Genomic DNA, 26,772 nt, shown 5'->3' on the forward strand with positions numbered 1-26,772 from the left:
CAGCAATGAATAAAAAAGGTGCCCGCAATTACACAACGCGAACGACAGAAGAAATAGAAAAAGGCCAGTGCTAAACTTGTCAGGAAACTGCCGCGTTTTCGGCGCGCCTCGATATTGGTGGTGCACGCACCTGCTCTAAAGCCTACGCGAACATGGGTGCCCGCGCTTGGTAAGCCTAGCAAATAACCTTGCCTCTGATTGAAACGATATCGCATCTATACAATGTTCCTCGCCCGCTTTCTGTCCTTAACGAAGTTCACGCCACGCCCCAGCGACAGTTGTCAACCCATCCCCCTTTCAGTAACAGAAACAAATCTCGAAGACTATGCTTTCGTGGGCTGCGTACGCCGGAAGTGATTGCGAAGCCGGAAAACGCGTCATAGCCGCCGTGTTTAAGACGTCACCTATTGCGTTTTCCTTTCTTTTCTGCTTCTGCCCTACAGTAGAGTAGGAGACGAGGAACAAGAAAAATAGGAGTCCCGCGCGGACTGTTCATCTCCCCTCCAATTTCTTCCGACCTTTTTTTTTTGTCTTTACAGTTTTCTTTTCTGACATCTCCCCGTTTAGAAAGGCTTCAGGCAGGTGTTTCGTTCCTTATAGACGCTAAACTGCAAGATATTTTATGTTTACATGCAAAATATCACTTAATTGTCTACGATATTATTAATCAAATACTGACTGTATCCTCTTTCCTGTTTTGTTTTCTTATATTTTGCTTTCATTTCTGCATAAATCTTTCTTAATCGTTTTTTTCCCAACTGCCCCATTGTAGGCGCTTCCACAGCAGCAAACGCATAGCGCAGTCATTCACGCCACCCCTGCGACCATACGACCGTCGGTACGGTGATGATTGTGATAAACATGCACTGGCGGCGAGAAGAATACAGATCTTCTGCGTATGTGGTGCAAGCGGCAGCCGACTTTTCCTTACAGTATGCGTTCCGTCAAAAAAAACCTACTCCTCCGCTTTTCCTTTTTCTTTTTGTTTCTCGGCTCGACCTTATAGTATATACCAGGCCGCCGCCATCATTATCAAAATCCCTCACGGAACGGCGCAAAAATGGGCCTGTCGCGCTTTAATCGGCCACTTAGAAGGAAATGAGCGCGCTCGAATACTTTATGGTGGCGCCGCGAGCGTCATTGAAATGCGAACGAGGTGTCTTTTTCTCTTTCCCCCGTCTGCAGCGGGATAAATCTGTGGCCGCCAAGAAAAGCGACACGCGAGAAAAAAAAAGTATATATATATATATATATATATATATATATATATATATATATATATATATATATATATATATATATATATACCGCGCGATCTTAAGAGACTCAGCTCACGCCGAGCATCGCGCTGAGTCGGGGCGAAGCGCTGCTTGCATGCAGGTATATCATACGCGGCGCTTGCAGGGACGACCAGTGTCGCAACCTTGACACCGTCGTCGCCGTGTACGCACGCACACACACACATACATATGTACACAGGGTCGCATCGTGCACTGCGAATACGCTGCTTGCCGGGAATCGCCGTGCGCATGCTATACACCCTGTTCCCGTCTCGGCGCTATTTAACCTTTTCTTTTTTTTTTTGTATACACACTGTCGCCTCTAAACAGAGCGTATTTCGGGCCGCATCTTTAGTGCAGGTGCGTCTGCTTCAGAAGACGGGAGTGGGCAATTTTCCACGCTTGTAATTGAGGTCGAATTGCATGCCTCGCGGTTAAGTGCCCGGAACACCTCGAGTGCAAACAATGTGGGACGCATTTACGACGTATGTGTGTGAGGGAACCACATGGGGCGTATTTCCGGCGTCGGCGCGTCGAACTTAAAGGGCCTCTGAAACGTTTCGGACAAATTTTGTAGACGCGTAGGGTACAGCTTAAGTAGAACATTCGCACCACAATTTATAGATGAAGTGTTACGTATTAATGGAGCTACAAGCGATTACAAGTTACCCTTCTCCCTAGCCATGCTTTTCCTCCTCATCTCGTTCGCCGAGCCAGAGGGGCTACGCTCCGCCTTCACTGGTTCTGCGTCACGATACGACGTCACATCGTCCACTTCCGGTTGTATTGGAGCCCGCCCCCGCCCGCGCGAAACCTCTCCGCTAGCCGCTTGGCCGTCGACTGCAAGCGAGAGCTTTCGAAGCAGCGTGCGTTGCGGGAAATTCTCTCGCATCGCCGAACGTGTCTGGTATTCCTTTAACCACACACTAGCGGAACGTTTCGACGGAACAGTGGAAGCATAAACTCAAGCTGATGAAGGAACTTTAGCGTAGACGTACGTGAGCTGCCTGATCGGTCTCCACAGACCAGCCACCCGTTGGCGCAGAGCTTAACCAGCCAAACGAAGAGCTAATATTGCTCTAACCAAGTGTAAAACATTTTGAACATTTACAAAAACAACGTGTTAACGATTACACTCCTGCGAAAAATTTACACCAGCAGCAAAGAAGAATACATTTTGTTACTGCTGCTGTGTGTGGTTGAGCTCTATGCCACCAGGTGGCTGCACCGTGCAGACCATTTACATTTGCGCTTCTGTTCATCCCATGAAACGACACGCAAGGGGACACGGCCAGGCCCTGTCCCCTTTGCGCTTGCGTTTAACCTAATACCGGACTCGCGAAAGGCTATTGCGTTAGTGGTCTTCCGGTGTAAAGTGACGGCCGCAGTCGCGCAAATCCTGGCGCCGATAGGATAGCGGCAGTCCGATGCGCGCGCTGCAGCCAAGTCCGCTCGTCTGCTGCCTTACAGAGGGACACGATGTCGCAGCTTGACATATTGCCAGTCGCCACGTTTGCAGTCCACAACGCAACAAAGTCGAATCATAGCGCTCGCGAAAAGACAGACTGACCCTGACGGCCGAGCTCTCGTCAAAGACGGAGCACGTTGTAACACAAGCAGACGACACTTGCTGTGTGCCGGAAGTGCTTAAGTGTACTTAAAAATTGTTCTTGTGCATCCCCTTTATGTTACTTTCTTTTGATAAAAATAAATTAACTAGCATTTCAACTATTACGAACATGATCTGTTTACCATAAAATTGGAAAAATTGTTGATCACGCGCCCTGGTCAGCCAATCGGATAGCTCGTCTCACTGACGTCATATGGGTGATTTGCGTCATATGGGTAGGGCTGGCTTAAAATTCCGCCGCGCAGTGTGCTGCCATCGGCAGCGATGTGCATTTTTGAAACCTTATAATAAATTACACGCTTTACGCGAAGCACTTAGAGGCGTACATTAATGATCAAGAGGCCCTACTCTAACGACTCAGTACGTTTGTAGAAAATCGTCAAAATCGTTTCAGGGCCCCTTTAAGCTGCGCGATGACAGCGCGCGCCGATGTTACAGGGGACTTTACATATAGCGTCGACAGTGGGAGGGGGGGGGGGGAGAGCTTTGTACCTAGGAAACCCGTACCTTTCGCGTTTTTCGTACGTTTGATCGGCAGCGTCCCCTAGCTTTGCGGCCACTATTCATAAAAACCCGCTAATGTGGCACCAAGTGTCTTCAATGTAACTATAGCGGGCTTGACAAAGACAAGTTCCTTGATCCAAACGTTGGCTGCTTAACTGCAGGGACCAGCGATGCCCAGAAACAAGGACACGCAGCCATCGGAAATACGTTAAATATGGTTACGGTACCGCGCCAAGACGTAGGCGAGCGCAATCCTTTATGCGATCAGTGTCCCATTATGCATATATTGTTTTACTTTCATCGGCAGCGGAGGTGAACGCGAACGGGATTACTGCGCTGCCATAGCACAGCGAAGTGTGGACGCGCCGACGCCGGAAGTACGTCGGAAATGCGATCCACGCGATTGCAGGCATTGAGTCACACCCCAGGCATCGCGGCGCCCGAGCTATCGACGACGCGCGCAATGCACTTACATATGGTTGTCGTAATCGCCGTAACGGGAGACAACGGCGGATGGCTGTATACAGCTTGATTTAGAGCTTGCGTGTTTTCCTCACAACGTCAATGCTCATAGCAATTTCACACTGCGTTTCCCGTCAGAATGTAGCCGCCGCGGCAAGGAATCAAAGCCACGACCTCTGCCCAGCGACAAGAGCCTACCGGCCATGCAACTGGGATCGATACATTCACACACACAAAAAGTTCGCTTGATGCGTTGTGACGTGGCTAACGCAAAATTCAGATAAAGAACAGGCAATCGACGCTCTCTCTGCATAGCAGTCACAATTGACGACCACTGAGACATGACGTATGTAGGTCTCCACAGTTGCTTACCTACAGTTTGCGACAAAAATTACCACAGGAAACTCTGGCGCTGCGACCGTGCATCCACGATGGGAATGGTGGTTGGTACATAAATTTGCTCTAATATTCGAGCTTGTGGCTTGAAACCTTCTTGCGACATAATTTTTTTTATGTTGTATCTTGTTTCTTGTTACATTTCCATGCACTAATAGTTTTTTTTTTTAAACGCAGCAATGCCTTCATCCAACGAACGCATGCGTACTCATTGAGAATTGCAGCATTTATAACGCAATATTTCGTTGAACACAATCAGTTCACAAATTCACAAAACGGTTCGGATTCAAAAGGAAGCAGTTTACCTACCAGTCCACGTAAACTAACCAACAATCCATGCTGACTGAACCGCCACGCTTGCCGCTTCCATCGGCACTATATATCACCGAAGCACGCTCCAGTAATATACGTGGGAAACATTGCGGTCGTCTACATTATCGCACGATAAGAAGCTCATTGGCCGAATCGACAGCGGCGCTAATACGCAGAAAACGCACGGATCAACCTGCCTCCGCACGAGTAAAATGACATCGGCTCGATAGGCGCCCAAACGCGGGCTTCGGAATGTTTGCCTATACGCCAAACAGCGCCGCCGCACTTCAGGCCGGCGCGACCGATGCGGTAAAAGGCCCGCGTACGGCCGCCTTATCGCCGGGATCCTCCGCGCGAAGAGAAAGGAGTTCCGCCGCAGTCTTTTTCGCTCCGGCTCTCCGTTATCCTTATCGCAGCGGGCGGCAGCCTCGTATCTCGTGCATTGCTTGTCGTTAGCCGGAGGCCGCTCTTCCCGACGGCGCCCCGAACGAGGTGTACGACCATGAAAACTGTGTAGCGGAACGCTGTTCAATACCCACCAGGGCCGACTGCCTGGTGTAAGCTTATATAGGCTAAGGCATGGCAGTTGCGTTTTAAGAGGCCCAACAGCGAGAAAGCTATTATAATAATAATAATAATAATAATAATAATAATAATAATAATTATTATTATTATTATTATTATTATTATTATTATTATTATTATTATTATTATTATTATTATTATTATTATTATTATTATTATTATACGATCCTGCGTCCGTTGTTCTTGCGCCGCTCCTTTAATTGGTGCGTCGATCTAATTACACAGTCTGTCAACTCCCGCTCAATAAGCTGGCACCACGAAAGGCGCATGCAGGGTGCCTTCCTCTGCACAAATGTCGGGAACGGAGGCAGGTATGACGTGGAAGGGACCTAGCTACATCAAGCTCCGAACCGCAGGCGAAGGAGAGAAAAAATATATAGCTGGTCACGCCTCGTACGAAAGTCAAGAAATGGTATAGAAAAAATCAAGAGAAAGACGCCAACTTCTCCCGCATTTTATTGCACGCATCGACTTTGCCTGCACACCAAGCACAGCGTCGGCATTACAGTTTCACTAATAACGCGTGGCGCTAGAGCAGTGCAAGCGACAACTACGCTCAGCCAATGAGGAGCCGCAGGAACTTGGTTCTCGCTAGACGGCTCATCTTAGCAATTAAAAAAAAAAAAAAGAGCAGCGGAGCAGTGCAAGGCGGAAAATGGAACGCTACATCATGTGCATATATAGTTTTGCGTGCGATGCCTTTTTGTTCCGCGTTCAGTTTACAACACTTCAATTCGCTAATGGGGAGCGTGTGTCTACAGACTGTAGTTTGCACAACAGACTGTAGTTTGCTCAATCTCAAGCACAAAGCGTCGATCACGTCGCGCGTATACGTACCACTCGCTTTCGGGTGGTATGTATATGTGGTGGTACGGGTTTCGTTCGACGTAAATAGCGAAGCATGGCCTCCGAGATAGAGTGGCCCGCGCGGGGTCCAAGCCCGCGGCCAGATCTCGGATGCCGTGCGTGAAGCCGAGTGCAGTTGAAACGACAGTGTAGGACGCACAACGCAATTCATTCGACGTTTTCTCCTCCAGGATGACCATGTAACTTTCAATTATGCGCTTTGTCAAGAGGTTTGCTGTGCTATGTGCTCTCTGTCTCTTTTTCCTCTCAGTCTTTCATCCCCCCATCCCGCTCCCATGTGTAGGGTAGCAAACCGGTTGAGCTAAACTGGTTAACCTCCCTGCCTTTCCTTCTCCACTTTTTCCTTTCTTCCTTCTTTGTCAAGCGGTTGTTACGAAAACCGAGAAACTGGGGAAACCGAGAAATACGTCACTTTGGGAACGACGAACCACCCATACTCCCAGTCGTGCTTCACGATTAAATAAGTACTCCGTGCGGTGTCGCGAGACACCTGCCATGTCTTTAGACGACGGTATATACACACGAGCTCCAGGCGCCGGTAAAAGCCACGAGAGAGTGCGCAGCAAGGCGATGACGCGCGGGCGGAATGCGGGCAACACTCGTGCAAGGCTGCAACTGCATCCTTCTACGCAATGGTGCAGAAATCGTTGCACGTTTACCGCGACTTCCAGTTGTTAACTACGATTCGATATAGCCAATTAAGATTTCGTGTTCCAGGCCAGGTCTCAGTTCTCCCTCCTTTATATCCGTATTGTCACCGTTAGATTACACTGAGCACATCACGCACGTGCCGTAGTTTTCGTCCCTTTTACCATCCGGGTGATGAGCCGGTGGACGCCCCGCACCTTCTGTGGACTTGCCCGGCAAACTCCATTACTCGGCATCGCAACGCCGCGTTCAGCGCTCGATTTTAAATGTGGCTAAATATGCTCCAACAAATCGCGCGTTCCTCTCCTACATCCGGGAGGTTTACTATTAGATTCCCTAGTACTTTTCCCCTTGAATTCGTACGCCTCGAGGCCACCCCTGTTTAAGTAAAAAAAACGTTTTCAACAACACCCCTGATTACGGGCAACGAGTGCCACCGGAAATTGGCGACGTGACAGCAGTCGCAACGCGGCTTCTAATGGGACGACCACATTAGCGGCACAGTTTTAAGCTGAGGTGCGAGATTTCTCGAAGCACACGCGCACAAAAACGCAACGCCCGATAAAGAGCAGCGCCGCATGCACTTCGCCCATGTGTGCTTCATTGTGTGCCTGCTTCGTGAAATTTCACAACCGCGGTTCGGCGATACGATCGTACAACAAGCGCAGAAAGGCGCCTTGCGAGCCCTTCCGGCAGTGCAGTCGCACCATTACACGAATACATAGATTAACGAATAACCCACGATTACCCACCTGCACGCAGAGCCAGTGGCGCCACCACAGGGCGCGCGGCGAGTAACCCGGCAGTTTGGCGTCTCAGGGAGAGAGGTGTACGCCCACTGATCGCAGATCAGATCTAACGTTCCATACCGTGCGACTCATTAGCAAGTCATTCGTGATGAACGACGCGGACTAAGATCGAGCAGCCCTGTATAAGCCGACACCCGCGCCCGTAGGCTGAGCGAAAACAAAACGGACTTATCGTATAATGCGCAGCTTCTTAGGTAATACCACGCGCAACCCCTGACCGCGCGGCGAGGACGATATATCGCGATTCCGCATGCGACGTGCCCCGCACAGAGAACTAACCATAAAGAAATGTGCAGTTCACGCCCACTGCGGCTTACAATTGAGTTCTCACGTCGATAACTAAAAGGTACCAGTCCTCTTTCTTCCATTCTGTATTTTCTTTTTGGCAATAAAACGGGCTTTGTGGGTACCTCCGCAGCAGCACTGCTGTGAGAACCCCGCCCGTCAGCTCAAGGACATCGCGACGGCACACCTAAGCCACGTCGACAGTGCAGTGGTCAGGGCGTTGTCGAAGCCTACCGAAGTAGGCTTCGACAACGGTTTCAAGCAGTAAGCTTTCCTCTATATAGGCCCGTGAAAGGCTTCCCTGTAGCATAGAAACTAAAATACTGCCCAAAATCAAAGTGTCAGCGATGTAACCACTGGTTCCCTTTTTTCTGATCCACCTCGAATGCACCATACTGACCACGCATAGCTTAACGTGCCGAAGACCCTGTCAGTGTTTGTCCACATGGTAATCGTGGACATATTTAGTCTTGTTCGCGGGTGTCCTCTGAGAAAAAACACGATAACTCTCATGCTCTACTGCGGTTGTTGTGCGGATAACCAATGGCCGCAGTGTTTCGTAATTAGCCATTGGATCAGTCGCTAATTTCATTTACTAAACGTACTTAAACCACAGCACTTTTTTTTTTTTAATGCAGCATACCGAATCAGCAACTTCCGATACCTTAGATTTGGTTTCCTATAAATTCGTCTCGTCTTGAAACCAGGATTACGCCCGGCACAAACTTCTCCCCAGGAAACGAGGAATTATTTTTGACGTAGCAACTTAACACACATGACTTCAACGAGTTTGATGACTGGTATTTCCTCTAAAAGAAGCACACGGACCAGGGAAGACGATTTTCTTCTCCGCCTAGGAATGTAACTTGGAATTAAGGACTGCAGTGCAAAACTTGTGATTGCGATCTTTCCGTGCACTTGTTCATTTCAATTTGGGCATCTGAATTACAAATGAATTCAGTTTTGTTTTCTTGGCTAGCCTGTGGTCAGTGTATACACTTTTGTTGAAGGGTCACGTACGTGATGTTACCCGTGAAAAAAAAAAAAAAGGAATCGTCCCATTTGGAACTGTGTTCGAGCAGCAACCTTTTCGTGGAAGACGGCGTTCGACAAACATTCCGGTACTCGGAATAGTTACGGCGGTTTCAAGTACATATGCCCAATCCTTGCGCAGCGGGGTTTTACGATATTCAAGCGAACTGCCTCTCTGTAAGGCATTCACGAAAGGAAGCAAAGGTGCAGCGGTAAAAAATGAAACACACGCCTGTACAGATATAAAAGCGCCCTTATATATATATATATATATATATATATATATATATATATATATATATATATATATATATATATATATATATATATATATATATATTGCCTGCTAACTCATTCGTTTTCAATGCATCATGGCCCTTCAAGGCGGCCTCATTATACTACGAAATCACTGGCGCCTTACCAAGACTTTAAAGTGGACATTGAAAAAAAAAAAGCTTTCGCGTATATTTTTGCACACGGGACAAGCCGACAAGCAAGACGAATCGATTTGAAACGACCGTCGACGGCTCTGTACGCACAACCCTTCCATGCACATACCGAGACGTGATGTCACGTGAATACGCACATTTGACGCTTCGAGACATCGAATCGCGCTCGGCGAGAATCCGCCGCGAGCTGGCTCTATAGCCATCCCGCCTCCTCCTTCGAATGGTGCGGAGGGGCCACATCGCCGACGTCTTTATATAGATAAGAAATTCAAATGCGCGGCTACACGCACCGTCTCGTCCGCAGATCATGGACAGGCCGATTTCGTTTTAAGAGCATCCCTGTGCGGCGCGGCGCGCGGATTTGTGTGGCTCGCCGAATGTGAATGAGATGCGGTAACTGCAGAGAGGATGCATCGCCCAACGGGAGAGCCAAATCAGCGTAAATGTACGCATGAAATGCAGTTAAATGCCTTGCTGAGCGGTGTGGCATGGGCTAAACTTCGCAAAGCGTTTCAAGCGATCGAGAAGTACCATTAGAGAGAGATGCAAATGAGAGAAAGGCAGGGAGGTTAACCAGACTTAAAACCTCCGGTTTGCTACCCTGCACTAGGGGAAGGGAAAGGGGAAGTAAAGACGGAAAGAAGAGCGTGACAAAAATAAAAGCGTGAGAAAAAAATATGAAAAGGGATGAAATGGGGTCCTTATAGTCTTTCTAATAGGCCACTGTCACGTAGAAAAGTCAACAAAGCCTTGACCGACTTTTGCTGCGACGACAGTTCACGTCGGCATTCCAAAACTGACTGTTCTGAAAGTGGCCTGTCGTCAAGGCGTGCCAACGTGGTCGCTAGTGACAGCCGGTGCGCGCTGTATTGAGGACAGTGGCACAGCACGTGTTCGATGGTCTCCTCGCCGCCGCAGTGTCTGCAAGCCGCGCTGTCGTCCATACCGACTCGGAAGGCGAAGGACCTTGTGTAGGCGACACCAAGCCACAGTCGGCAAAGTACTGCTGTTTCTAGTCGAGAGAGTCCAGATGGGGGTCGAAGTCGAAGGGATGGGTCCAGGCGGTGTAGACGTGTATGCTGTAAGCTTGGTGTGTTTCATAAAGTTTTGATGGATTCATTTGCAAGCACACGAATTTTCGTTGCAGCGCCTGTTCTTGAGAATGGAATGGAGTCTTGCAAGCCCTCCTCATGTGCAGATCGTGCTGCTGCGTCGGCAAGTTCATTGCCCATTATGCCACAGTGGCTTGGAATCCACTGCAACGTGATGTCGTGTCCTTGCTCGACGAGGTGGTGAAGCAGCAGTCTGATTTCTAGAACTAGTTGTTCGTGGGGTCCTCGGCGTAAGGCAGAAACCAAACAATGAAGTGCAGCCTTGGAGTCAGTGAACACGCTCTATTTCTTGGGTAGTTCTTCAGAAATTACACGAAGTGCACAACGAATAGCAGCAAGCTCCGCGGCAGTCGATGTAGTCTGGTGAGAGAGTCGAATCTTTATGGTGGAAGGTTTTGCAGGAAAGATCACCGATCCTGCAGACCCATTCACCGTGGTTGAAGCGTCAGTATACCGATGATGATGATCGTTGTACGTCTCGTACAGCAAGAGCAGTGAAAGCTGCTTGAGTGCTGGAGACGAGAGTTGGGCTTTTGTTCGTATGCCTGGTACGATAAGTCGAACATTTGCTTGAGCCAAGCACCATGGTGGAAACGGAACTTTCGCTGGAGCTGTATAACCTGATGGAAGGTATGCACGATAGGGCAGGACAGTTTCACAAAAGGAAGTTTCACAAAGAAGTACCATTAAGAAAAAGGAGTGCGCATAGTTGCGAATAATTTTTGTTTATTTGGCGGCCGCACTAATCTTTCTTATTCCAACTGAACCTGCACAAGAAGGCGTAAATAATGAAATGCGCGAGACAAAGTGTGTGTGTGTGCGTGTGTGTGTGTGTGCGCACGCGTGTACCGCCGCATAGGGTTTGCGGTGATCTTTGAAAAGTGCAACGCAACCAAGGATTTGAGAAAAAAAAGTGTTGCGTCACGCTCACTTCGGGCTAAGCCGAAAACTGCGGTACCGCAACTGCAACACCTTAATCCTCGCGGTTTGTCACTATTGGGGACGAGGACTTACGGAGCCGTGATCTGTCGGAAGCGCCTCACTTGCGTATAGTATATGTGAGGCATAACGCGGCGCGCTCCTCATATATGTTTGGCTGTCGGCGGTCAATAAAAACACCACGCGGCAGCCCTCCTGGGCATTTCTGTAAGTGTTCTCAAAACGAAGGAAGTTTTTTTTACTGTCACTATAATAATATTGGGCAAACAGAAACAAAAAAAAAAACTTAATGGTTACCGAATACGTACAGTGAACGCCCACTGGGCACAGACGGCACGATGGAGTCGCCCGAACACGTTTCATGCGTGAAAGGTAGGCAATCGCTGAAAGCAAACTAGGTGAAACATGCTCTTGTTGTGGGCTGTCTGCATAACCAAATGGAGCTTAGCAGAATGAAGCCTCAATGCAGCGATCGCACGGGCTCGCGCGGTGACCGACTGCGCGTCTGCATGCATCTCCGCGCGAAATGTTTCGCTTTCGCTGCGAGCGCGTGTTCGCGCCGTGCAGTGAGCTTTCGGTCGCAGCATACGAGCATTTTACAGTGCACAAGCAATCATTGCCGCGTGGAGACTATCACAACTGCTAAAAATAATTTCTTTTATAACTAGACTTCGACGCCTACGGCGGCAACTTGTGACCTCATGTTGTGACGATTCAATCTTTTTCTTCTTCGAAGGTATGGCACGTTTCGATATTATTATTTCTGAAGCTGCGTCGCACTGTATGTTTATCGGTCTTCACAGCGAACAATTACCTGCTGATTCTTTTCTATTCATCCGGTACATTTCATTGTTTGGTACTACACACAAGCATGAGCACAAGCATGCCTTTTTTTAATCTGCTTTTCACCGTCCCCTTTCCATTCAAGTGAACTTGCCAGTATATATCACCAACAAGTTCGTAGACCGAATCTTCATGAGATTAGCCCGGGCAACGCGCGCGGGCGCGTGTCTCAGTGCGCGATTTCTGCTGCCCACCACGAATATCGCGGACCGGTCGTCGTATCAGAAATCTTGCTCGCGGAAGTGCTTGCTGCACACCCGAGTTGTAGCCGATGGCTGCTCGCCGGTTCTAAATTTCGCGATTTAAGCTTCACGCAGCTTCTTGTCCCGCGGGTACGTGCGAAGGCTGACACCGGGCTCCGTTGCGTAGGTCCGGCACTCTGGCACCGAGCAGTAGCCTGCCATGCTGGACGCCTTCGAAGGCAGCCACTACCTGTTATAGGGCATTCAAGTGTTGTCAAGCGCACACCCGAAGCGCATGAACGAGCTTAAAGCTTTCGTTTTCGGCTAGCTGCGGCGCTTACGAAGCCGCCGGACGCGGCCGCTGTGTCCACGTGATCCCTCATACCGCGTCACGCCGACGGTGGCGCCATCTTTTCCAATGGTGGAGAGCTCGCCCCCAATACTCCGCGCTACGTCCTCCCGCCTATATAGTCGGTTTCAGTTCACGGACAGGCCAGGAGGGCGCACGTAAATATAAAGCGAACAGAAGAATTGGACGCTGGGACCGAGAGGGTGGCAGGCGCCGGACGGGTTTCTTGTGCCGGCGACCTTGCCTTGACGTCAGGCCCGCGCGTCACGTCCTTGAGAGCGCTATACAGAGAGCTGCTCGGCGCGGGTCGCGCCACACGCTCGCCTTATTTAGGCGAGATTTTTTCTCCGAGGGCGGAAATCTGGGTTACCGCCCGCTGACAACATCCTTCTCATTTATCGGCGCCGTTAAGTTACGCAAGTGACGCGAACCAAGCAGCCGGCAATGGGAGGGCGCGGTGTGGAGGAGGGACGTGAAGCAGGCGCTGTAATCCCAGGTTGCCTCACCACCGGGAACTGCGGCTCACAGCCAAGCGGCGAAAGAAAAGAATCACAGCAACAGTGAAAGCCTGCAAAAGCGTACGTTCAGGCAGAGCGCCAAATCCCCCTTGCATGCACGAGAGTGATGCTGGCGCACATATATCGCTTCGCGCCGCCTCTCGCACTCGTTCTCGCTTGGACACTCAGCAGGCGTGAGGAAGAACGCGTCGCTTCCTCTGGACAAAAGTTAACCTGTCTGACACTAAACCTAGCCTGTCCAGACATTCTTCCATGTCGTGTAACGGCACAGCGCCGGCGGTGTAAGTGTGAAACTTTCCATTTTAATTTGATTTTCGTGCGCTCGCGTTTGCATTGCGTGGAAGCTGGGAGCTCACAAAGGAAAAGCGCCGCACGTATATACATTCCACTCCATACAAATACGCATGCGGAGGCACGTAAGTGAAGCACCCAATCGCACGCACTCGCATTCCAGCCGTTCCGAGTGCAACACGCCTGAGCTACGCATGCGCGTTCGTGCCGCTCGCGGTTAGCGAAGTGACTAAACAGGCAGTTATGGTTATAATGGATACGAAACGTAAGCGCGTTGTTTAACAGACGCCGAGACTTTCTGCGCCAGCCACGCCGAAACCGACGACTCAACGCCGCCACGCTTACACGGCGACAACTGCACACATTCCGTACTTGCATAAAGTAAACGAAGACAGAAAAAAGAGAGAAGGGGCGGGGGGGGGGGGGGGGACAGCTCGGCGTCCGCTGCAGACGGCACGCGTAATCGTTTCAACGGGGCGGCGAGGAGGCTCGACACCCCCCGCTGCATACCATCACCATATACACACCATTACCGTAATCACCGCACGCGGCGCAGATGCTAGCACGCAGATGCATGCACCGGCGGCCGCATTCCGCGGCCGACGCGATGTCGCCGCGAGATCCAGCGCTCGTCCGCCGCCGCCACCACAGACAACCACTGGCTCCCAACGTCGTCGTAGAGACGCGCGCTGCTGCTTTATTTGGAGTCCACCCGCGCGGTAATGAAGGCAGGACGGCGCGCGCAAACGCACGCGGGCACCACCGTGGCGAGAGGACGCGCTCCTGCGCGCCACTCCCGGCGGCGGCAGATGAGAAGAGGCCGCGCGGCGGTGTCGACGACCTCGGCGCGCGCGTAGCCCGGCGGCGTACATACAAGACGAGGGCTCGGCCATCTCCGACTGTACAGGCTACGCCGTCACGGTCGCAGCCGCCTTCCTGCAGCGTCAACGACGCGAACGCAGCGCATCTGCTAGCGCGTGCGCTCGCGTACGTAACGGTATATAGAGGAGGAAGAGGAGACGATTGGCCGGCAAATAGCCGGGACGGGAGACTATTAGTCGACCCAGCTCGTTCGGTATCCGCCGCCCCTTTCGCGTCGTTGTGCCCCGACTCCGGACAGAACAAGAGGGTGACCTTTTCTTTCCTCTTATTTTTTTCTCTCTCGCGCAACATATATGCGACCTTGTTCTTTGCCTAGCGTCCAGCTGGTAGGCGGGTCCGTTTAGCAACAGGCGCGACGGGCAGAATGCGTAACCGCCTGTGTAACTCTGATGTCGGAGCATGCCAATGAGACAGGTTGAAGTCACGTTAAAATACGATTTAATATTGTACAGAAAGAAATATGTAGAAAAGAGAAACGTTCCAACCAAGTCCAGAAGTGCACCTATAGAAGACCAACAGAATGTTCTAGCCAGTAACTAAGTCAATCATTTGCGCGAGCACATCCGTTTACTTACTTGCCTGAGCAGGAGGACCTTGTGTGTTTATGACTTGGAGCTGTCTTTCATTTATAGTGCTACATTAGTTTGCTTGTGTTACCGGAATTTGTGTTATCATTTCACTACGTTTATTATGACTTATTCTTTTTTTAAGATCCCTATATGAAAAGGAGTAGCCGGCGCCTATTAAAGGCGACATCTCTTAATACCATATAACCAATAAAAACAAAGATGAAGGAGCAATATACTGATATAGTGATTTAGTGATAAGTTGGAATACGAGAAACTCGGTAAAATATGCGCCGCCGTTCGCTTGGCAGGAAGGCTGTATAGGGCTACTTGTATTAACCAGCGGTGCCATACCAGAGTGTTCATCAAATGCTTTTTCGGTGCCGCTGTACTAAAAACATCCTCCTAAAAAAAAAGGAAAAAAAAGAAAACCATTAGAGCCGCTCAAGCACACTGTTAAACTGAGTCGGCGTATAGACAAACACGGCAACGTTTCCTTTCTGTTAATAACCTCAGTTCCAGTGCGTGTGTTCAGGTGCCGCACACCATAGCAACGATTCTATGCCACAAATATCCTTAGCTATACGTTAATTAGCGAACTTATTCTACCAACCATTACGACACCGTCTACCTGTTCCCACATTTCGTGCCCGATTTTCCGAAAGAGAAATAAGGAGTATTCGAGCACTCGGACCGGACGTATGACGTACGAGAAGAGGAAAACATTAAGTGAGACACGCGGCAGGTGGAACTCTTTTTTCCTGCGGAGCAACTTCCTATTGCGCAACCCCAGTTGCGCTCAGTCCCACATCGCCCTTCTTTAATTCTATCTCTCTCTCTCTCTGTCCTCCCTTTCTTTCCCTCAGAGCACCCCCTCCCATTTAATCGTGCCTTCTTTCTTACCGCACCCCAACTGTCGCAGCGGCGGCCTCCTTATGCAACCGTTCCATGCATTATGCAACGCGACACGACACCGCTTTTACTTCCTCCTTCCTCCCCCTCCGTCTCTCTCTATTTCTCCCGCTTCCCTTCTTTTTCTTTCGTTTTCGTCCAGCGTATTTCACTCCTGGCATGTACGCAGCTTCTATATATCACACCGCAATGTAACACTCGCGTTTTTCTCTTGCGAGTGCGTGCCCAACGCCGCGGAGATTCTCGGATTAATTTATCCCGCCGCTGGCGTCTTTGCTGCATGCTGTTCATTAAACGAGAAAGGTATCCGGAAAAAGGTCGGGCGCCGTGCGGAGGGTCGGCTAATCCTGCTATATTCGGTTAATAATTTACGCAAGCCATATATATATATATATATATATATATATATAGTGTGTGTGTCATCATGATCAGCTTACGCCCACTGCAGCACAAAGGCCTCTCCCATACGCCTCCAACTACCCCGGTCATGTACTAATTGTGACCATGTTGTCCATGCAAACTTCTTAATCTCATCCGCCCACCTAACTTTCTGCCGCCCCTTGCTACGCTTCCCTTCCCTTGGAATCCAGTCCGTAACCCTTAATGAACATCGGTTATCTTACATCCTCTTTACATGTCCTGCCCATGCCCCCCCCCCCCCATTTCTTTTTCTTGATTTCAACTAAGATGTCATTAACTCGCGTTTGATCCTCACCCAATCTGCTCTTTTCTGCCATCTGCCAATTTTTGTGTGCACACAAAATTGGCCGCGCGACTGCCGCTCGAGGCACTTTGCATGCATTCGCGGGCTTCTTTCACGCTCTGAAACACAGTTTTATGTAGCACGTATTGAGGAGCAGAAAGCTGTATCGGGAGTTTTTCATGTCGCTCTACAATTTTTTTCATTGAAACTTTTCATCTAATTGTAATACTTGATATGTTGATTAATTAAGGCTAATTTCTAATTAGGCGGATTGAAAGAAAGAATAGTTTGATTATCCTCAAGCGACGGCAAACAGCATTACCTTTTGTTCGGTCTAGCTACGTGGCATTCGCATACATTCTTCAACCCTGGCTAAAGTTAGCTGGGACCGCCTGCATGTTATATACGAAAAACAAAATCTTGCTCTCAGTGCTGGTTCCTTTAGCTAAGACGGCTTGGGGGAGGGGAGGGGGGCTACGGTGGGCCGGCCTTTTATCAGAAAAGGAAATACACTCGCATAGACTGCGAACGACTTCCGCGCGCCGACGACGAGTTGCTTCGCAAGCGCGAAGAACAGGTTTTAGGCACCGATGCACACACACACACAGGTTGAGTGAGTCGAAGGGATGGCGGGTGAAATCGGGGAAATTTCATTGCCGCAAATGTGAGCGAGTAGACCGTTAAAGTAGAAACAACCTATACGGTCAAAATTTATCGCGCAGTTCTCCATTGCGGAGACCCTCACTGCGCGCACTGGCAGCACTCGCGCACATTTCTGTAATGCCTTTCTGCTGAGAGCATTTATGATGCGCGTCTCTCTCGGTGAATTCGCTTGAAGCTTGACAGTATAACGTACGCAGCGAGAGACAGATGGAAAAACTGCAACTAACTCCCATTCCCATTGTCCCTGCCTAAGTGCAGCTGGGTCCTCGGTTGTGACGACGCCGAGTCCAGCTGGATGGCTTCGTTGACATGCTTTATGAGGCCGAGCAGCAGGGGCCGTCATAGCGTCGGGCATAGCTTAGCTTTTGCGATGGAGAGGTCCATCTCTCCCAAGAGAGAGAGTAAATGATAAATGAAAGGCAGGTAGGTTAACCATAAATGAGCCCGGTTGGCTACCCTAAACTAGGGAAAGGCAACAGTGGAGGGAAAGATTAAAACTAGAAGAGAAAGTCCACTGGGGAAATCGATAGGTCACTCAGTCCGGATCACAAACCTTCACTCCCTCCGGTATAGCTTTGAAATATCGCAGCAGCGCTTTTGTGCACTTTCGTAGCTGCGATATGCGAGGCCGAGGTCACAAGATCTTGTCCAAGGAGAACGGTTTTCTGTCTGATTTAGAGCTGCGCAGAGGTCGTGTCTTTCATTTTCAAAAGATGGGCAGTGTAGCACGGTAGATGTTCTATAGTCTCCGCGACACCACAGGCACTGCACTCGGCGCTATCGGCCATTCCAATCAAACACGCGTGTGTATAGGGAAGATGTACAGTGGGAAGATCGAGAAAATTCAAATGTGTGGAGATAAGAGTGCTCCTGGAGAAGGGCATTCTCCGCAAGTAAGGCAGACTAGGTACATACTTTGACGCGACCGCTTCCGGCCCTCGTGCCCTAACAAATATGTCGTACACCGCGAGGTCGCGCGTGCCAGAGGCACTCGGCTCCCTCCGACTCCTGTCCCGAAAGAGAACGAGTTTAGCCAGTTATTTTAGGAAGCAAACACTGATGCAATCAAGAGGGGCGGAAACTGCTGACGCCGTAACAAGCCATTAGTCGCATCATAGTGAAGCGGCAACCTTTTAGGAGCAGACAGGGCGCGCTCTTTCTTGCATCCCGCCCCAGTAGTGTCCTTGGGTGTCGCTTCGAGTGTCGCTTTGGAGATCGAGTTATACACCCGTAATCGTCTTTTCCTTGACTATGTACTCTCGACTCCTACACAGATGACAACGTTAGCGAGTTGTTAAGAGGAACGTTAGCATAAGGTCTCCGCGAGCTACATTCGAGTGGATTCCTGCAAAGCAAACCCGCACGCCGCAGGCTGCAGCGGCAAATATCAATGAAAAAAAAAATAATGGTTCCAGCTCGGCAATAGCTTGCTCCTTAAAGAGGCTAAATTCTGACCATTAGTCACCAGGAAATAGGAGCACCTAAAACCATCCATCCTTTCTGGTACCAAAGATGGCCCGATAAAGCGCGCAGAACGTCATAACAATAGCTCGAATCGAAAGTTGGAACGTCCATTGGAAACTACAGTGGTTTGCATAAGCAATCATCGTGCCAACGATGATCACCGCTTCATAAAGAATATGTCTATCGCAGTTAAACTAGCATTTGGTTACACTTTGCATCAGGCCGTTATTTGTCCTTTTTTTCTGTCCACATTTTGGATTTCTTCACTGTCAATGTTTCGTCCATGCAAAACAAGACAAAACATTGTCCATGCGAAAGCCTAGTTACCCTTGTCATTGAAAGCATTCGCAGTTCACTTTTTGCACATGGTTACTACTAAGTTACTAGGTGGTTTTGAAGTTTGTAGGTGCGCAATTCCTTTTTTCTTTTTTTTTTAGAGTTGTTCTCCAAAGTATCAGCACCGGTCAAAGCGCCTCTAAAAAACTATGCTTTCTCTAGGTCCTCAGTTATGTATTAAATGAGTCACTTTTCCAAAACTCGTGAAGTTTGACCTGAGAGCTGGGAACTTTCATTTCCGCTTCCGGAGGGCGCCGACACCACAAACCGGAAGTAAACAGGAAGCGCTTCGCCTTCAGGTGGACAGCTTTCCTTTTTCTTTGCAAAAGTGCCTTGAAACGTTTAGGGAACGAGAAGTAGTGAACTGTAGTGGAACGCCTTCTTCCTACGTTAAATGGAATCTGCCGACGGGCACACTCGATTATTCCAGAAAACCTTCATTTTATATTCATAACGAAAAAAGTAGTTTCCGCTGTGTAGCCGCAACAGCGAGCTCAAATTTTGTTTGTTTTTTTTTTGTTAAAGAGGAATAAAGAAAAATGCTGTTCACTTTGGTTACGAGTCTGGATTTGTAAAATAGGGTGCTCGAAAAGGGCGGACAAGAACTCTGACGTGAAAACGTAACAGTTATGACCACAAATTCATACAATATAATGCAATACCTGAAATATCCGCCCCCCCCCCCCCACATACACACAGACAAAAGCACAAGCTCGAAGGGCTTTACTGCAGTGGCGTATTATTCAGAAGCGCATTTAAAACCTTGCTTAATGAAATATCAGTCAAATAATTTTTTTTTCTTTTTTGTCACTGTACAAGGTGTTGAGTATCGTTGGCTGTTTAGGGAAAATTACCGCTACTTTTGGGAATGAGTGTTGCTGTCACCGCCTAAGAATGACAAAAACGCGCACCTTTATAGGAAAGTTATCGCGATTAGCATAAGCGAATACCGCAAGCAAACTGTGCGCTCGATCGCGCTCCGTGGAACGCGGTGCCGAGAAGGGCGACAGTATTACAACTTTCCAAGTTGAGAAGCCACGTGTTACGCCTCCTGTAAGAGATGGGATGGGGGAGAGGCTAGCTACACGCGTACCGGAAACGCACAGCTGCAGATGCAATTGGTTCTGATCCAGCTGCGGTTACTGAACAGAACACAGCGACACATATCGACACGCAGGAAGGCAGGGCTGCCGGTGAAGACGCGCGGGGATGCGGCTGTTGTTGCGTAACGACGGAGAAGCGTTTTAAGTTCCGCAAATAGCGCTCCTCCTCTTGATCAAGCTGGGGAGGGATAGGGGGAGGGGGTGCGGTGTCCCTCCCAGCGAGACAATTGGTGGCCTAGTTTCATTTCTCTCTCTTGTGTGTGTGTGCGGTCATGACAACCACAAATACGGCAAGAAGGCTATAAGATAAGAACGCCGCTATGACACGTACATTGCCCTCTTTGGAGCACTGCCCCCATGGACTCCGCACTAGCTTGTGCAGGGCCATTCGGAGCAAATATGTGTAAAGCTCACGACAGGTTTCTCCATAGGGGTAGTGGGCAGCAGCCGACCGATTTTTCAAGAGCGCGTGAACTCGAATTTCCCAACATTAAACAACCATATGCTGATGGCGATGATGGTATGAGTACCCTACTTGAAAAGCGTAGATGGCACCATTCCAGCAAGCTCATTCTTGAAATGTGCCTAATGCATTTTAAATCTTTAACTATTATTGTAGTCTAAACTGCATCATCCGCCGCAAAAAAAAGTTCCTTTTGTTGCGTATTATCCCTTCATTTGCGCCACCTATCTCTCCCCTGTAGTGGCGCTAAACCTTCATGTCTCGGTCAAGCCAGCTGTTACCCCGTTGACCGCTAGATGGAGATACTCTGACATTCCAACAGAATATGCTGAACAGTTTCTGCACCCTTTCCACGCGCTATGCATGACTCGTCTTCGCCTCCAGCTCGGACCGAGAGGCGTCGGCAAATAAAGTTGATCTCTCGCTCCTTTTCTCTGTATGTACCAGTGTTATCGCATCTAGGGCCGAAATTTGAAAGATAATAACAAAGAAGCCTGGAATTGTGCTGAAGACCACACGCTCGACCAGTGATGGAACGTAAATCCTACGGCTAAAAGATAGCGAAGCGTTCGAGCGCACAGCAGGGCACATTGTTGCGATGAAGAGGGCGATTAAGGGGAGGCAACAAGATGAGTTTGGCCGGTCGTGCACAGCGTAAGGAAACTAACCGGCAGTCTGTTAGAGTGTGCAGTCGAGGTGGGGAGATGAATAGGTGGCGAAATTAGACGTGGAACTAGAATTAATGGGGTTCGCTCGGCTGACGCGGAACAGGGGAAGCTGGAGATCTCCGCCGATCGTCGTCCTGCACACGGCCCATATCAATTGGCAACGATAATGGTGGTGGACCCATACCTCGGAGCAGACCGATCGAAGCCCACAATAATCGTACTCCGATGCTGCCCAGCCACATGATATGCTGGACAGTGCGGCTGATATTAGCAGAACGGTTCGCGTCTCGGTTCGAAGCAGCAGAGACCCTCGACACGTTTGCTTCTGTTGCTCAGTCCAAAAATAGCAGTCAGGGCCGGTATTTTGTAGTGATGCCTTTTCCGATTCTATGCCTTTTCAGGCTTTTCGCGCTTGGCCAGTGGTCAGAGCGACGGTCTGCCCACATTATCAACGGGATCAGGCGGCCGTGTGTGGTGGATGATAATAGCATAGAATAAGGCATCGCTACAAAATAGCGGCCCAGAGCATGCCCAACTTCTGCAATTGCTAGACTGTCCAAAAACAACAGCAGCAACAACAACGCCTCACCAGGGCACCACGCAGTACCGCTTCAGCGCGTCGAAGCATGGCGGGGCTTCAGAAGATTCCAAATAAGGCTATAAGACATTTGTGCTGGTCATTCGAACCGAGGAGCGGGAAACTGCTTCTGTCTTTCCAGTCAGCACATTCAAAAGTGCCTCGTCAGTGCTCTCAGACAGTCATGTCCGCATTCTAGGCACTGAAGTTTTCTTGCTCAGGTTGACCGCTTGTTATCTACCCCGATACACGAAGGCTTTAGTATCTACTCTCGCGGAAAATTTCGCAGTGCTTCCGTACATACATGATGTGTCCCACAAACTGAAAAGGGTAATAATAATAATATTTGGGGTTTTACGTGCCAAAACCACTTTCTGATTATGAGGCACGCCGTAGTGGAGGACTCCGGAAATTTTGACCACCTGGGGTTCTTTAACGTGCACCTAAATCTAAGCACACGGGTGTTTTCGCATTTCGCCCCCATCGAAATGCGGCCGCCGTGGCCGGGATTCGATCCCGCGACCTCGTGCCCAACACCATAGCCACTGAAAAGGGTAGGACGACGCGCTGGTGTTGCGGTGGTTTTTTCCGCTCCGGACAAACAAGCCAAGCATTGCAAGTCCGCTTCACAAGCCAGGCGTGGTCGTCGTTGTTGTGTGGAACACCGGAAATGTTTAGTGCCCTGCATCACTGGCGTGGTGTATGATTCTCCTCTGTTGTGGAAAAACGTACGTGGGAGAGACATGAAGATGCTTAAATGATCGTCTCAGGAAGCACCATAACAATACCTACGACACGGTACAGGGCCATTTGTGTATTGATTGCCGCGATCACCCGGTGTAAGCCCTACTCGAAAAAAAAGAAAAGAAAAAGGCGAAGTGCTGGCTAAACATAGTTCACAGCTGACACGTGAAATCATTGAGGCAGATTTCACCAGGAAGTGTGATAGCGCGTGCGTCAGTTCTCCTTCGATTGCACTTTCATCTCGGGAAATAGCAGATCTTAACAAGATTTGAATGGCAAACATTCAGCGTGAAATGTAGGCATGTGGTTATCATTAACATCGGTAATTGTGCTCCAGGTTTTTTTGCCGATTATTCACATGTTGCGCATGGTAGCAGCCTATGTATTTATCCCTTCATGAATAAACTGCAAGTACAACGCTGTGCGCGTGTCGCTCTCTCGTGTCCCTGTCTTTCTTTGTGCTGTGTCCTTTTTTCCAGTGAATCACCAACAAGCGCAAGCTTTCGCGCTAATTTGAAGATTAAGCCATGGACAAAAAGAAATGAAAGAACGGAAGACAAGAAATAAACTGCGCCTGAAGCTATACGGTCGGTAATCGACTAACCAGCAGACATAAGCGATATTCTTCCCTCTTCTCTTGGTTTAGAAAGACAGGAGAACCAAACCGCTGCGCAGCCCGCATGCGCTAAACTGAGACCCAAATGAATGTACTCGTCTTTTTTTTTTAACGTCCGCTTTATACGTTTCTCCTTTCCGTCGCTACATGTCACGGAAGCAACACGTGCGCAACTACACAGGCTGGCCGGCTCGTGATGCATGTAGTCCTTGTCGCCTTGCAAGCTGCAGCCCATCGAAACGAACATCTGTTGTGAAACGCAAGCACGAAGCCGTCATGACGAAACCAGCCGCAATCGAAATGTTCTCCGCTGAAAGCACTCTGTTGCAATGACGCACCGAAGGCAGCCTCTTGAATCGACAAGTAAACGAGCTGCTCTCTCAATTTCTTTTCGCGCTAGATTTGCGGGTACAGTTAAACCTCGATTTTCCGTGGATGCGAATTATTTCGTTAAATCGAGAGCAGTTAAAGCTAGCATGCGGATAGCATAATTTTAATAGCCCAACAAAATAGGCAGTTTTTTTTCCCTCAGTATACGCATTTATTGTGCAGCGAACCCGTTGAGCGTTTCTAGAGTTTCTTCAGTGGAGTGGCGACGTTTGTTAACGAGCTAGTGGACTCCATTCCTGCACTGCAACACGGCATACCCATAGCTTAGATACCTCCCCTCACCCCAGAGTACGTTAAATCGGAATAGACAGCGAGTTCAGTTCGTTTCTCTGAGGTTTACAACGGGCAAAGCTCTACGTATATGTGAAGGGGAATCGAAAGCACTTCGAGAAATTCAAAGTTTCGTAATAACGGCTTTCATGAAATCGAGGTTCGACTGTATCAACCCCGAACGTGCCCGTAAGACTTCCTCAAGAAAACACGAGGCGCTGAGCCACTCAAATCTACAGCGTGTATCGCCCATTACCGAGTTGCGTCCGAACCATTTTGCACACGTAGTTTCCGACTACGCCGCAGTGATCTCGCAAGCTATGCGACACGCCTTGCACATCGAGCACCGGCTAATCATTCGTCGGGCACAAACAAACGCTTCAACGATCCTCTTTTCGAAGATGGTGGCCTTCGGTTGATCTGCAAAATCAAGGTTCCACGACACTTGCAGTGGGGAGATGTTGCGAAAGACGGGCTGCCAGACTACGGCGATATCCGGCAAAGTGCTTCAATTCGCAGCGAAATCGAAAAAAACAACGCTTCAGGCACATAATGCCCCTTGGGTCTCTTCAGAAAGTTTCGATATCCCACCCAGCGAAACACCGACAGCATTCGAGTGCGCTTCGTAACGTAAACTGCAGAAATAGGGTTGGAGTACTCCGACAAGTAAGTACATCGCATCGCGGCGGAGCGCAATGGGAGGATGAATCGGTTAGAACGAAAAACCGCTTATAACGAACTATTCTAAAGCATAAGCGGCGATCTGAAACGCGTTACAAAGTACGCATGCACCCCAGATGTTGACTGCGCTTCAGCGATTACGCTCGCTCTTCGATAACAACAACTTTGCTTCTGTGTAGTAGTCGGCTATCGCGTTTCAAAACAGTGGCGTTTTCTCGCTTGAGCAGCAGCTGTCGCCAAGCCGGTAAGATCAAAAGGCGCGCCAGGATACAGACCAAAGAACGAACGCAAGAAATTGCACTATTGCAAACTGTCAGCGAGTTGTGTTTGTGTGTGTTCTTTTTCCTCCACCGACAGGGCCGAGTTCCGGAGTCCACAACGTGACGCTTCGATCACGAACAAACCCCTCCACTAGTCGCCTCCGCCGCAGCTGCTACCGCGGACCTGTCTCTCTCTTTCTCCGAGAGTGCTCGCTTGGGCTGGCTGACAGGACACACGCTTTTTTGGCACGGCGATGTAAGGTTTCTTGTGGCGTCCCCGTTCGGCGTGCCCACGCCTTGCACGCAAAACGCCCGCGCGCTCACGTCTGAAACGAGACAGCCGTCTCGCCGTAGAGCGCGCGCTTCGAAAAGGACCCACCGTGCAAGGCGCGTACAGCACCGATCCAAAACAGACCCTGAAGCAACAGAAAAGGTGCACGAGAGTTCCAGCCGCGGTACCTTTTATTCTCCGCGAGAGAAGAAGACTTCTCCGAAAATGGTGGCCCCCACCGGCTCTTGTGCGGCGGTGGAGGGACAACAGAAACCTGCGTCAGCCCAGGTAGGAAGCAGGATGCCTTGCCTTCGAGCGCAGGCCGCCCGCGGCGACGGCGGCTCGCTGCTCACCGAGGGCCGTGGGAATAAAGCCGTCGCTGTATAGACGGAGGCGCGAAGTAAAAGGAGGGAGGGCGCGGTGCTGCTGCCGGTGGAGATGCTCGGCCACGTAAACGCACACACACACTCTCGGTCACAAAAGGAAGCGTACCCCCCGGTCCCCCTCCAACCCCGGAACCCCCCTCAACCCGCCCGGGGGCAGCAGCAGCAGCAGCCGAGGCGGCGACAAGAAAGAAAAAGCTCGCTCGTGCGCATTCCTGCGGCCAGCAACGGCCGGCCCTGCCTCCTTGCGAAAAAAAAGTATCCGAGAGCCGGCCGCGAGCAAAGCTGGACCGCCGGCGCGCGCCGGGCCGACGCACGGAGCGGCACGCGGAGACCGAAATCAACGACCATATGGCCGCGCAATCGAACGATAAAACGAACGCGGTGCAAGCGCACGTGCGCGACCGCTCAAAATACGGGGCGCGACAAACGAACTCACCGGACGTGGGCGACGCGGCGAGCACTTCGGTCCACCTGTGTTCGCCGCCTCCGAGCGTAGACGATAGCAGGTCTCGCGGCGCGCTGCAGTCCGGCGTCGTCGCGCCGCAGCAGACGACCGCGGAAGCGGCGAGCACCACGCACACGGCCAGCGGTATTCCGATCGGCAGCGACGAGAACCTCGCCATCGTCACTACCTGACGGTGGGAGCACCTGATAGGTTGAGGGTCTTCTCGTCGTGGTGCTACCACGGCGGCGGTCATCGCGCGCAGGTCCTCCACACGAACCACCAACACCTGCACCTTGCCTCCGTGCGATCCGAACACAAACTGCTTTCGAGCTAGCGGTTGTTGCGCCGCCGGGGCCGCGGGGGCGAAAACTGGCGAAGCACCGAGCGAACCGGTTTAGGGATCCGCGACGCCGCCGCATCCACTACGAGCGGGCTTCGTGTAGCGAACCACAGTCGGAGGTGAGGCAAGCGGCGCCCTCCAACGGTCGCCACGAGAGGGTTGAGTCGAGCGCTCGCGTTCAGCTCCCCCTCGTGGCGCGTGCGCGCGATCCAGTCGTCCGGGTCAATATCCCGGGACGGAGGCGGCCGCCTCCGAATCCGGCCCGTAACTTCTTTTCTTTCCCTCGCGCAACGTTTGTGCAAGAGAGGGAGAGAGCGCGCGCAGCAGCTGTTTCATTCATAGTCTCCCAAGCGCCGAAATTTGCCGGGCGTTCTCCGGCAAGACGTCGTCCCGCCGCACGGACGCCGCCCCCCTGTTGACCTACAGAAGCGCGTGCTTCCTCTCCTTCTTTCTTCTTGTTCTCAAGATCGCGGAAACCACATCATCGCTTCCTGGATTCGAGTTCGGCTCTGGGAAATCGGTGTTTTTTTCGTTAGTCG

General features: G+C 50.3%; 1 protein-coding gene across 1 annotated transcript in view; it reads right to left on the reverse strand.

The window, feature by feature from the left end:
- Window positions 1-26,343, reverse strand: part of LOC142572990 (glypican-5-like) — a 144,975-nt gene extending 118,632 nt beyond the window's left edge. Inside the window, exon 1 of the mRNA XM_075682476.1 lies at window positions 25,885-26,343. Within this exon, the coding sequence (XP_075538591.1) occupies window positions 25,885-26,146 (262 nt within the window). The 5' untranslated portion in view covers window positions 26,147-26,343. The remainder of the gene's footprint in view (window positions 1-25,884) is intronic.
- Window positions 26,344-26,772: the final 429 nt, after the last annotated feature.

This window comes from Dermacentor variabilis, chromosome 2 (genome assembly GCF_050947875.1).
Source record: "Dermacentor variabilis isolate Ectoservices chromosome 2, ASM5094787v1, whole genome shotgun sequence".
NCBI classification, from domain to species: domain Eukaryota; kingdom Metazoa; phylum Arthropoda; class Arachnida; order Ixodida; family Ixodidae; genus Dermacentor; species Dermacentor variabilis.